The sequence below is a fragment of the Carassius carassius genome, chromosome 10 (assembly GCF_963082965.1).
Source record: "Carassius carassius chromosome 10, fCarCar2.1, whole genome shotgun sequence".
Lineage (NCBI taxonomy): Eukaryota > Metazoa > Chordata > Actinopteri > Cypriniformes > Cyprinidae > Carassius > Carassius carassius.
Genome location: NC_081764.1, coordinates 35,707,445 through 35,721,489, shown reverse-complemented (window position 1 = coordinate 35,721,489; position 14,045 = coordinate 35,707,445). Strand labels below are relative to the sequence as shown.

General features: G+C 45.0%; 1 protein-coding gene across 2 annotated transcripts in view; it reads left to right on the top strand.

The window, feature by feature from the left end:
* The first annotated feature begins 3,002 nt into the window (after window positions 1-3,002).
* The window catches only part of keap1b (kelch-like ECH-associated protein 1b), a 12,453-nt gene continuing 1,410 nt past the window's right edge, over window positions 3,003-14,045 (top strand). The window contains exons 1-5 of one of the 2 annotated variants that reach the window (XM_059561048.1): window positions 3,003-3,152; window positions 4,030-4,769; window positions 4,846-5,091; window positions 6,351-7,027; window positions 10,251-10,456. In XM_059561048.1, coding sequence (XP_059417031.1) covers window positions 4,458-4,769; window positions 4,846-5,091; window positions 6,351-7,027; window positions 10,251-10,456 — 1,441 coding nt within the window. In that variant the 5' untranslated portion in view covers window positions 3,003-3,152; window positions 4,030-4,457. Of the gene's footprint in view, window positions 3,153-3,793; window positions 4,770-4,845; window positions 5,092-6,350; window positions 7,028-10,250; window positions 10,457-14,045 lie in introns of those variants that run through there. The other variant, XM_059561049.1, reaches the window with a different exon arrangement.

Genomic DNA, 14,045 nt, shown 5'->3' with positions numbered 1-14,045 from the left:
AATGCTTAGCTCCAAAGAAACACGTGCAGCCTTCATCTCTCTGCATCAAAATGCAGGAAATTGCTACAAAGAATATTGCACCTGAAAGAACCATTTACCAGATCATCAAGAACTTCAAGAAGAGATGTTTGACTGCAGTGAAGAAGTCTTCAGGACGTCCCAGAGTGTCCAGCAAGGGTCAGGAGCGTCTCTAAGGAGTCAGCTCCAGAGTCGTGTCTCCAGCAGAGCAGAGCTTGCTCAACAAGAGCTGCAGGTTTGTGTGAGAACATCTGGACACACCGTGAGGACAAAGGCCTGGTTCAAGAAGAGCAGTGAAGAAGACACTTCATCCATGTGTGGGGTCGCTTCTCAACCATTGAGAATTGTCGCATTTTCCAGCATGATGGAGCACATGTCACAATGCAGGAGTGATGAAGAAGTGGCTTGAAGATCATTATAATGACATTTTGGATCCGTGGCCAGGCAACTAACTCCTCGGATCTAAATCCAGTAGAGAACCTGTGGTCAGATCCTCAGAAGGTGAGTCAAGCAGAAGCACACAAACTGTGATCAACTCTGAGAACTGATAAGTCAAGAATGGGTCGCCATTAGTCAGGATCTGGCTCAGAAGCTAATATACAGCATGACAGAGGTTATGAAGAACATGAGTCAACACTCTTAATACTGACTCTGACTCATTATATATTTTTGCCAATAAAAGCTGTTAAAACTTATGATATGCTTATTATTGTTTTTCAGTAAACCATAGAAATATTTGGAAAAATGATCTACAAACACTGAAGCAGCAAACTTGTGCAAAACACAAAATTTGTCACTACCAAAACTTTTGGACATGAGTGACTGTAGTTAAGGCTTCGTTCATCATACTTCTGATAAAGGCTAATAATAGATACACTGATAAAAATGAATAGATAAATAATAGATATCTGCGTGTTTTTAATCCTTTTTAAACCCTAGTCATCTGCAGTAACAGCAGCTCTTAAAGACGAAACAGCACGTGCCAGTCAAGAGTCACCAGAACCCGCAGCACTCACACAATCTCTGTATCTCCAGAAGAACAGCCTCATCCGGGTTCCTCACAGTGCACTCGCTGACCTGCAGCGACACCTAGTGCTCGACACATGGAACGTGTTTTATTATTGGGTTTAAAACACTTTTACATATCACTCATAGTCATGTGTTTATGTCTCATCTTTTCTTGTATTTATCAGAATTTTAATCCATCTTGAAGATGTCCTGGGAACTAAGGATCACTTAAATTGGGAACTAAATGTTTTTTCCAACCTGAGCACTATATAGCCTATTAATTTATACATAATATATCAAGTGGTTCCCAGTTCTGGTCCTGGAGAACCCCCAACACTGCACGCTTCTGGTGTCTCTGTTATCTGACACACACATCTGAGTGTTTGAATAGAAATACATCTAAAATGTACAGTGTTGGGGGTTCTCCAGGACCGGAAACCACTGTAATAACACTGTACTAATCTCGGTTCAAGGTCAATACATATGTATATACTGTATAAGTGAAGTGAATGCAGCTGAATACCATTTTAACACCATTTTAAACTTTTCTTGGGTTAAATTCTTTATTTGCTTGTTTTCATTAATATTAACCTGTGTGTACTTTCATTTAATTTAAAAGAATATGTAATTTATTAACTTTTTAAATTTCACATTTAAAAACACTAGTGTTTAATCATGTCTAAATATATATTTAAATGCAAAACATAAAAATAAGTAAGCAGGTATGACATGCAATACTCTTTTGAGAAACTAAACTAGTAGATACATGTATATTTATTACAGAGCCATACAAAAAGGCTCTAATTTGCCTCTTAAACCTCACACAGTCCTACTACACTAATTGTAATATAAATAATAGAAACATTAGACATTAGAAGTGGTCATTAACAGTGGACCATAATTATTGCATTAATAGTATTTAGTACCAAACGGTCTCCTCAAAATATTAGGGAAGTCGTGGCCTAATGGTTAGAGAGTCGGACTCCCAATCGAAAGGTTGTGAGTTCGAGTCCCGGGCTGGCAGGAATTGTGGGTGGGGGGAGTGCATGTACAGTTCTCTCTCCACCTTCAATACCACGACTTAGGTGCCCTTGAGCAAGGCATCGAACCCCCAACTGCTCCCCGGGCGCCGCAGCATAAATGGCTGCCCACTGCTCCGGGTGTCACAGTGTGTGTGTGTGTGTTCACTGCTCTGTGTGTGTGCATTTCGGATGGGTTAAATGCAGAGCACAAATTCTGAGTATGGGTCACCATACTTGGCTGAATGTCACTTTCACTTTCATATTAAATAAATGTTACTGAACTAAAATATAGAACATTTAATTAGCTTTAAAAAATAGTTAAGGTCTATGGTCAATTTCTAAGTAAGGAATACCTGAGGGTTAAATACAAGAAAAACATATTAATGTTGCCTCTCCATCACTCTACAGAATAAAATGATACTGTAAATATCATCGACGTAATAACCAATGTACATAATATCATTTAATGTTCACCAAAAGTTACTGCTAATACCTGTAGAGTGAAGCTGTCATCTGTCCTGTTAACCCATTCAGATGTGTAGAGAGCGCTTGCTGAAGCACGTGACCGCGCGGCTGCAAGATCAAAGAAACAATGTAGCAACTCTGTGAGGCGCTACACCAGTAACGCTACATTAAGCGCGCCAAAACGGCATTTATTGTTTGAATTTCGTATTAAAACTTACATAACTTGAAAGCTGAGACTTTGTTTTATATCACAAGCAGGGATGCCAGTTTAGCGTGAGATTTACATGACAAGAGTTTATCTGAAGTTAATAGAATGCAGCACAAAAAAGACTAACAAAAGCCATATTACTCTCGTTAATAAACTAGTTGTTAAGGATATTCTTATCATTAACAGCCCTGAGCTGATAGAAGCAGAAGATTCCATCCTGCGCGGACGAGCACTTAATAATTATGATCGATTGATTGATGGATTGGCGCCTAAACGCTGTTCGCGCGTGCACGGGGGTTCGGGAGCGCGCCTGTCTCCGCTGTGCTTAGTCACGCTGAGTTTCTGCTTTCTGAAACACACACACACACACACACACACACAAACCCACACACACCTACACACACACTCACTGTGAGCTGCAGCGATGATCTGTAAGTGTTTTCATCAGCGACTACTGTGTTTCTGCTGAGATTGAAACGATTTTATTTCGTTTCACGGCTTCTGATTTATTCAGCTGATGGATAGTGATGATGATGATGAAGGATTGTTTTGTTAAAAAAAAAAGAGGATCTGATCATTATGAACTTAGATCAAATTTAAAGATATTTCCGTCTATCGCAGTGAGATGTATGTGTCACTTTTACAGTAATTACAGTCGTTTTATATTTTTCTCCAGATATTTGTAAGTGTTGAGGTTTGCGAGCGTGTGAAATCGACAGTGTTTTGAGTAATAGGTTCGGCACGGAATTGTTTACACGTCGACTGCAGCTTCAGAGTCCGTAGAGCGCCGCGGCGCAGCTGTGTGAGAGACCGGCCTTGAGCTGCCGGAGCCGGGGAGAGTTTAAACTCCAGCCCGGGGATACTAGGCCCCCTCACTGTTTACATGTCAATATTTTAGACTCACACTTGCACTTTGTGATTCTAGTTTTATTTTTGTGTACTGCAAAATATGTAAGAGGGATTATAAGAAAATTATGAATTTAAAGCCTTTATTAAATCTTTATTTAACAGATCGTGACTTTTCAGATTGAATGTGTTTGTGGACCAAACACTTTCACTCGCTAAAAAAACACAAATATTAATTTAAATCTGTCCTGATCGCTGCCCTTTCTGCGCGTTTTTGAAGTTTATCATTTATGCAGCAGCAGTTACATGTGTTTTTAACTGTGCAGTGTATACACAAACACACACACACACACACACAGTCGTATGTTCTTCTGTTCCTCAGGACTCTGGACTGAGTGTGTGTCACTGCTGTAGTTGTGATTATGATTGCTGTGTTTAAATGTGTGTGTGTGTTTTCCTCAGGACTCGGAGTGAACAGAGGAAACAGATCAACATCATTGAACTGAAGGATGCGTGTGATTCCTGCTGTACTGTGAGAGTCTTCACGCTCCAGAGACGTCCAGCCGTCAGTTCCAGACAGACAAACCTGATCTGAAAGACTCTAGAAGCTTGTCTCTTTGAGGAGAAGACTCAAAGATGTGAGTGACAGACCGGGTGGATTCTCAGCTGACGTGAGCGTTTGTGTCTGTGCGCTTCCTGGTTCATGAGTGATCTGTATAAACTCATTCAAACCGAGGGAGGATCTGTAAAGAGCTGTGACCGCGGCCGGGTGAGAATGAGCAGGAGCTCGGTGAGCGTCGCTTTATAACCGTGTGTCTGATCTGAAGAGCGTCCCGTAAGACTCTGCGCTGGCGAGCGAGGATGTGCGGGCCGAGCCGCGGCCGGTGAGCATGTACGCGGCGTCCGGTATGACGGAGTGTAAGGCAGAGGTGACTCCGTCGGAGAGGAACGGTCACCGAGTGTTCAGCTACACGCTGGAGAGCCACACGGCCGCTGCCTTCTCCATCATGAACGAGCTGCGGCTGGAGCGCCAGCTGTGTGACGTCACGCTGAGGGTCAAATACAACCAGCTGGAGGCTGTGGACTTCGTGGCTCATAAAGTGGTGCTGGCCTCGTCCTCGCCGGTGTTTCGTGCCATGTTCACCAACGGCCTGAAGGAGTGTGGGATGGAGGTGGTGCCCATCGAGGGGATCCACCCGAAGGTGAGAGGATCTCAGAAGAGCTCGTGCTGTGTCTGTCTGATGCTGTGTGTCTGTAACTGTGTCCTGCTGCTCTCAGGTCATGGGTCGGCTCATCGAGTTCGCGTACACGGCGAGCATCTCTGTGGGCGAGAAGTGTGTGATTCACGTGATGAACGGGGCGGTCATGTACCAGATCGACAGCGTGGTCAAAGCCTGCTGTGATTTCCTGGTGCAGCAGCTCGACCCGAGCAACGCCATCGGCATCGCCAGCTTCGCCGAGCAGATCAGCTGCACTGAGCTTCACCAGAAGGCCAGAGAGTACATCTACATGAACTTCAGTCAGGTCAGACACACACATACTCACACACTAACACACACGCACACTAACACACACTCAACCACACACACACACACACACGCACACACACACTAACACACACTCAACCACACACACGCACACACACACTAACACACACTCAACCACACACACACACGCACACACACACTAACACACACTCAACCACACACGCACACACACACTAACACACACTCAACCACACACACACACACACGCACACACACACTAACACACACTCAACCGCACACACACACTCACTCTCTCACACACACACTCACTCTCTCACACACACAGTGCGCACACACACACACTCACTCACACACACACACACACACTCACTCTCTCACACACACACACACACACACACACACACTCACTGTCTCACACACACACTAACACACACTCAACCACACACACACACACACACACTAACACACACTCAACCACACACACACACACACACACTAACACACACTCAACCACACACACACGCACACACACACTCACTCTCTCACACACATACACACTCACTCTCTCACACACACACACACACACACACACACACACACACACTCACTGTCTCACACACACACTCACTCACACAAACACACATGTGCGCACTCACACACACACTCACTCTCTCACACACACACACACACTCACTGTCTCACACACACACACACACACACAGCCCTGCGGCCGAGACTCACAGTTCGTATGAGCATTTATGGGAAAGAAATTATAGAATTTAATACTTTTATTTAGCAAGGATGCTTTTAAATAATAAAAAACATGATAAAGACATTTATAATGTTACAAAAGATTTTTGTTTCAGATAAATACTGTTCTTCTGAACTTCCTATTCAACAGAAACCTGAAAAAAATCTACTTAGCTGTTTTCAATAATAATAATAATAATAAATCATCATATTATTCTGATTTCTGAAGATCATGTGACACTGAAGACTGGAGGAATGATGCTGAAAATACAGCGGAGCATCACAGAAATAAATTACACTTTAACACAGATTCACACAGAAAACAGCTGTTTTACATTAGAATAATATTTTAAAATATTACAGCTTTTTCTGTATTTCTGATCAAATAATGCAGGGTTGGTGAGCAGAAAAGACTTCTTTAAAAACATTAAAAGTTTACTGTTTGAAATCATTTGACTGGTAGTGTCCAGGCGCTCGAGTTGTTCCTGAGTGAGTAAATGTGTGTGTGTGTGTGTGTGTGTCCAGGTGGCCACGCAGGAGGAGTTCTTCAACCTGTCTCACTGTCAGCTGGTGACTCTGATCAGCCGTGACGAGCTGAACGTGCGCTGTGAGTCCGAGGTGTTTCACGCGTGTGTGGAGTGGGTCCAGTATGACCGGGAGAACCGTCGGCCGTATGTGCAGGCTCTGCTGCAGGCCGTCCGCTGTCACTCGCTCACACCGCTCTTCCTGCAGCGCCAGCTGGAGCGCTTCGACTGGGACGCCCAGAGCAAAGACTACCTGTCCCAGATCTTCCAGGACCTCACGCTGCACAAGCCCACTAAACTGCTGCCGCTCCGGACGCCCAAGGTGCCGCAGCTCATCTACACGGCGGGCGGATACTTCCGGCAGTCTCTGAGCTATCTGGAGGCGTTCGAGCCCTGCTCTGGAGCCTGGCTGCGTCTGGCCGATCTACAGGTGCCCCGCAGCGGTTTAGCAGCCTGTGTCATCAGCGGCCTGCTGTACGCCGTGGGCGGCAGGAACAATGCTCCAGACGGAAACATGGACTCCAACATGCTGGACTGTTACAACCCCATGAACAACTGCTGGCTGCCCTGCGCTCCCATGAGTGTCCCGCGCAACCGCATCGGTGTGGGCGTCATCGACGGCTTGATCTACGCTGTGGGCGGCTCACACGGCTGCGTCCATCACAACAGCGTGGAGAGGTGAGACCGTGTTTATAACCAGCGCTCCCCTGCAGTCATCACACATCCTCATCCACTCTCCAGAACAAACTAGTGAGCGCTGACTCGTCCTGGTACTGTTTCATAATGAGCTGGAAATACTAGGGACGCACTGATATGAAAATTTTGGCCGATAATTCTTTAAATATGAAAGCCGATAACAGATATGTTGGTCGATAAACCTAAATCCACATTTTTACATAATTTTTGAGAGCCTGATTACCAAAAAAGTTTCATAATTAGAAAAGCAGTAAACACTTCAACATAAATCAAACATAAAGCAGCCTTACAAATGAATAAAATAATGTTTAAATAATGGAAACAAGTTACTGGACAACATTACTTAGTGTAAAAACAATATAAGGCGATAAGACGGAGTGTGTTGGACAAGGTCCAGCATGTAAGCACTAATAGCCAGAGATATTGTCAAAATCATTAAATATTGTCATTATTAAGAGCATTTGGCATTTCCAGTTAACTAGGCCTGTTATTTTCTGGCTAATATTATTAGGTTACTATTATTAAATTATTACAATTAGTTTGCTCTGCAACAATTTCATGGTGCATCACCGCAGAACTGACACGTGACTCGCAGTGAGGAAAATAAAACATTAGGCTTTCAGCTTAGGCTACTCCTCAATGAAAATGTCTTTTAATAAATTATAGGCCTATAGCCAAAGTACAATAGTTACACTTCAGTGACACTAACAATTTTATGCACCAACGTTCAAAAACAACCTGTTCAACACCAATAATGTTTCTTCTCATCTTTTTCACTATGTTCAGGCCATAAGAGAAACATTAAAGAAATAAATTAAAACCGTTATATATATACTACATATCAGGAGATTCGTCTCTCGTCGTCTTTGAGAGAATATTAATGTGTGCGTCGTCAGCTTTCACTTTCACTTTCATGCTGAAAGACGTTCATCTGCATAACTTTGACTTGCACACAGTTTGCACGTTGATATCCACTGGCTCTCCTTCTCGGTTTAAAACAGAAGTAGATTATTTCCACTTTTGCAATACATCCGCGCTACAAACCCCGAATAGTCAGATCAGTCAGCTCTGAACAAAGAGTCCCTTACATTATTTTACAGTAGCTAATAATCTCATATTTTCATTTATCGGCTGATATCGATATGGTGGCAGATATATCGTGCATCCCCAGAAAATAGCTATACACGTCTCATTATCACAAGAGGGTTATCATGTTCATTTTGTTTTCATCAAAAACATTTTTTCAAAGATGAAAACAAGATTATAAAGGAATAAAAACTCATTTTGAATGATAAAAACTATGATGCAAATCCACTGACGTTTTCGTCAATGAATAAAAACGAGGCAGAAATGTTTGTAAGGGAGGATTTGGGAGAAATCCAGTCGGAAGGAATCTCCGGCGTGGTTGGGAGGTCTGTCCTGCGGGACTTCAGCTACATGAGCTCATAACACGATCCGTTTGAACAAATATTCACGTAAACACATTTGGTTACGTCTTAAAGGGATAGTTCACCCAAAACTGAAAATCTGATGTTTATCTGCTTCCCCCAGGACGTCCCAGATGGAGGGGACTCTTCAGTACAACCCAAACTGAGATTTTTCAGTCTTATGTAAGTGGATGGGAATCACGGCTAAAACATACAATAAAACTATAAAAAAAAAACATACACAAACAAAACCAAATTAAACCCTGCGGCTCAAAAGACACAAAACGATTGGTCTGTGCAAGAAATTGAACATTTAAATAGTTTTTTTATCACCTATCTCTCAAGTGGATCATTGTCACTCCTAATGAGATTATAGATAGTGTCCACTTGAGAAATAGGTGGCAGTAATGCACTTATAAGTCTGCGATCCACCGTAAAGCAGAAGACGACGCACACACCTGCTGCTGAGAACACACTCTTTCTAACAGTTCGGGCATTGTGTGAATCAGAGGTTTAACCGTTCTATCTGATTATTAGACAGACTTCTATCCGTATTAGACAGAACTGTTAAGAACGATGACAAACAAGAGAGAGAGAGTGTGTGAGCACTGTGTGTGTGTTCAGGCACTGCGCTCTCAACGCCGTCAAAATAAAAGTCCCGCCTCAAACTCATCGACCAAGCAGAAAAACGTATCTGCCAATAATTAAAAAATGACAAATATCGGCCCATATATCAGTCGACCACTGGTCACGAGCTGCAGTGTTTAATATGGATTTTTTTTTTTATTGTATGTTTTAACTGTGATTCCCAGCCACTGACATAATAAGATTGATAGACTGCAACGGTTTGAGCTGAAAATCTCAGATTGTGTTTTACTGAAGAAACAAAGTCACCTACATCTTGAATGCCCTGGGGGTAAGCAGATAAACATCACATTCACATTTTTGGGTGAACTATACCTTTAAGTATTTTTATTATGAATAAATCATATATGAACCTGATATTACGGACTGAACATGCAATATAGACACTGCTGTGACACATAACATGTTTTATATTTTAAAATGAAATAAAACCTCTTCTCATAAAGAAACAAAACATGGTCTTCTTTTCAATGAAATAGCAACAGTTATGTAATACAGTATATGCATTCTTTGCTTCCTAAAGTGACTCAGTCAAGAGCAGTGAGTGATTTTCTCTCTTTCTTTTGTTGCTTTATTAACATTAATGACAAACAACAGCCACTGAATGAGGCTGCTGTCCCTTTAAACTGAAAACACAGGTGTATTATGCTGTTTACGCTCTGTTAACATTTAATTATTGCAGGTTTGCGTCATATTCTGATTTGCATTATTTTTATTCATTTGGAGGACTACTGAATCTGTGGAGTAACACTGAACTACAGTAACTGATTTCTCTTAACATGGGGACAGGATAGCTGTCAATCAATAAATTGGAAAAAAATTAACTTGCGTTGCTTATTTGAAAAAGTAACTCCGATAAACTCTTTAAATGAAAAAGGCGTTACTTTAGTAGTTACTAGTAATCTGATTACGTAACTTGTGTTTCTTGTAATGCGTTACCCCCGACACTGCTGATTTACACACGTGCAGCTCGTAATGCGGTGTTTCACTCCTGGTGTACTCACAGAAACCGCTCTACACTTCACCTGCTGCTCACCTGGTAATGATGCTCTTTAAACACATGTGATCTGATTACTGAAGTAGTGAGGATCACGGGCTCCCGTGAGTGATGATTGAGCTGTGTGTGTGTCCAGGTATGATCCGGAGAGGGACTGCTGGCAGCTGGTGGCTCCGATGCTGACGCGGCGGATCGGTGTCGGTGTGGCCGTGATCAACCGGCTGCTGTACGCTGTGGGGGGGTTCGACGGCACGCACCGGCTGAGCTCCGCTGAATGCTACAACCCCGAGAGAGACGAGTGGAGGAGCATCGCGTCCATGAACACGGTCCGCAGCGGCGCAGGTCAGACATCATATCAACAAATGGTTCATGTCAAAAGCTCAGTTGTCCTCGTTTACTTTCCTCGCTTACTTCCCAAACCTGCGTGAGGGCAGTGAATAAATGACGAGAGAATGAACACTTGTGTCTGAACTGTTCTTCACACTCTTTCTTTAACTCTTTCTCCACCATTGACGATTTATCTCGTCTTTTAGAAGACAACGCTTCCCCGCCAAAGACTTGTTTTTAATTTTTTCCGTGTTTTCACTGTAATACACTTGGGGGTGCTATTACACATCTTCTGAACGAGTACAAAAACCTCCCAAACAAAAACACACATGAGCAGGACGGAGAAACCGCGATCTCTCATGTAAACCGATGCATATGAAAAAGAATGTGTTCATCAGCGATGGACAGCATATAAACAAAAAACTGCATAATGTTATGGAGTACAATGTTGATCCAGGAAGTGTCTGTGCAAGCTTTAGAGGTGTTGATGGAAGCGATTTACTGGGTTTATGCTTTGATAGTCATACTGTACATAAGATTATCCAGATGTAGTTTTTTAATAAAATGTGATTTTTCTAATTTTTATGAAACCTACTTATATTTTTTTTTATTTATTCATTTAGCAGATGCTTTTATCCAAAGCGACTTACAAATTATTGAAATATATGATTGTTCATAAAAAAAAGAATGCTTTAAGCTAGAATAAAACATTTTTTTTTATTCTCTGATCTTCTGAGCGTCATGTGATCTGTGTTCAGGCCTGTCCTGAGCGTCATGTGATCCGTGTGCAGGCCTGTCCTGAGCGTCATGTGATCCGTGTTCAGGCCTGTCCTGAGTGTCATGTGATCTGCGGTCATGTGATCTGTGTTCAGGCCTGTCCTGAACATCATGTGATCTGCGGTCATGTGATCTGTGTTCAGGCGTGTCCTGAACATCATGTGATCTGCGGTCATGTGATCTGTGTTCAGGCGTGTCCTGAGCATCATGTGATCTGTGTTCAGGCCTGTCCCGAGCGTCATGTGATCTGTGTTCAGGCGTGTCCCGAGCGTCATGTGATCTGTGTTCAGGCCTGTCCTGAACGTCATGTGATCGGTGTTCAGGCGTGTCCTGAGCGTCATGTGATCGGTGTTCAGGCGTGTCCTGAGCGTCATGTGATCGGTGTTCAGGCGTGTCCTGAGCGTCATGTGATCTGTGTTCAGGCGTGTCCTGAGCGTCATGTGATCTGCGGTCATGTGATCTGTGTTCAGGCGTGTCCTGAGCGTCATGTGATCTGCGGTCATGTGATCGGTGTTCAGGCGTGTCCTGAGCGTCATGTGATCTGTGTTCAGGCGTGTCCTGAACATCATGTGATCTGCGGTCATGTGATCTGTGTTCAGGCGTGTCCTGAGCGTCATGTGATCTGTGTTCAGGCCTGTCCTGAGCGTCATGTGATCTGCGGTCAGGCCTGTCCTGAGCGTCATGTGATCTGTTGTCAGGCCTGTCCTGAGCGTCATGTGATCTGCGGTCATGTGATCTGTGTTCAGGCCTGTCCTGAACGTCATGTGATCTGCGGTCATGTGATCTGTGTTCAGGCGTGTCCTGAGCATCATGTGATCTGTGTTCAGGCCTGTCCCGAGCGTCATGTGATCTGTGTTCAGGCGTGTCCCGAGCGTCATGTGATCTGTGTTCAGGCCTGTCCTGAACGTCATGTGATCGGTGTTCAGGCGTGTCCTGAGCGTCATGTGATCTGTGTTCAGGCGTGTCCTGAGCGTCATGTGATCGGTGTTCAGGCGTGTCCTGAGCGTCATGTGATCGGTGTTCAGGCCTGTCCTGAGCGTCATGTGATCGGTGTTCAGGCGTGTCCTGAGCGTCATGTGATCGGTGTTCAGGCGTGTCCTGAGCGTCATGTGATCGGTGTTCAGGCGTGTCCTGAGCGTCATGTGATCGGTGTTCAGGCGTGTCCTGAGCGTCATGTGATCGGTGTTCAGGCGTGTCCTGAGCGTCATGTGATCGGTGTTCAGGCGTGTCCTGAGCGTCATGTGATCTGTGTTCAGGCCTGTCCTGAGCGTCATGTGATCGGTGTTCAGGCGTGTCCCGAGCGTCATGTGATCTGTGTTCAGGCCTGTCCCGAGCGTCATGTGATCTGTGTTCAGGCCTGTCCCGAGCGTCATGTGATCTGTGTTCAGGCGTGTCCCGAGCGTCATGTGATCTGTGTTCAGGCCTGTCCCGAGCGTCATGTGATCTGTGTTCAGGCCTGTCCCGAGCGTCATGTGATCTGTGTTCAGGCCTGTCCTGGGCATCATGTGATCTTTGGTCATGTGATCTGTGTTCAGGCCTGTCCTGAGCGTCATGTGTTCTTTGGTCATGTGATCTGTGTTCAGGCCTGTCCTGGGCATCATGTGATCTTTGGTCATGTGATCTGTGTTCAGGCCTGTCCTGAGCGTCATGTGATCTGTGTTCAGGCCTGTCCTGAGCGTCATGTTATCCGTGTGCAGGCCTGTCCTGAGCGTCATGTGATCCGTGTGCAGGCCTGTCCTGAGCGTCATGTGATCCGTGTGTAGGCCTGTCCTGAGCGTCATGTGATTTGTGTGCAGGCCTGTCCTGAGCGTCATGTGATCCGTGTGCAGGCCTGTCCTGAGCGTCATGTGATCTGTGTGCAGGCCTGTCCTGAGCGTCATGTGATTCGTGTGCAGGCCTGTCCTGAGTGTCATGTGATCTGTGGTCATGTGATCTGTTCAGGTGTGTCCTGAGCGTCATGTGATCCGTGTTCAGGCCTGTCCTGAGCGTCATGTGATCCGTGTGCAGGCCTGTCCTGAGCGTCATGTGATCCGTGTGCAGGCCTGTCCTGAGCGTCATGTGATCCGTGTGCAGGCCTGTCCTGAGCGTCATGTGATCCGTGTGCAGGCCTGTCCTGAGCGTCATGTGATCCGTGTGCAGGCCTGTCCTGAGCGTCATGTGATCCGTGTGCAGGCCTGTCCTGAGTGTCATGTGATCTGTGGTCATGTGATCTGTGTTCAGGCCTGTCCTGAGCGTCATGTGATCCGTGTTCAGACGTGTCGTGAGCGTCATTTGATCCGTGTTCATGCGTGTCCTGAGCGTCATGTGATCCGTGTTCAGACGTGTCCTGAGCGTCATGTGATCTGTGTTCAGGCATGTCCTGAGCGTCATGTGATCCGTGTTCAGACGTGTCCTGAGCGTCATGTGATCTGTCGTCATGTGATCTGTGTTCAGGCTTGTCCTGAGCGTCATGTGATCCTTGTTCAGGCCTGTCCTGAGCGTCATGTGATCCGTGTTCAGGCATGTCCTGAGCGTCATGTGATCCGTTATCAGACGTGTCCTGAGCGTCATGTGATCCGTGTTCAGGCATGTCCTGAGCGTCATGTGATCCGTGTTCAGGCATGTCCTGAGCGTCATGTGATCCGTGTTCAGGCATGTCCTGAGCGTCATGTGATCCGTGTTCAGACGTGTCCTGAGCGTCATTTGATCCGTGTTCAGGCGTGTCCTGAGCGTCATTTGATCCGTGTTCAGGCGTGTCCTGAGCGTCATGTGATCCGTGTTCAGACGTGTCCTGAGCGTCATGTGATCTGTGGTCATGTGATCTGTGTTCAGGCCTGTCCTGAGCGTC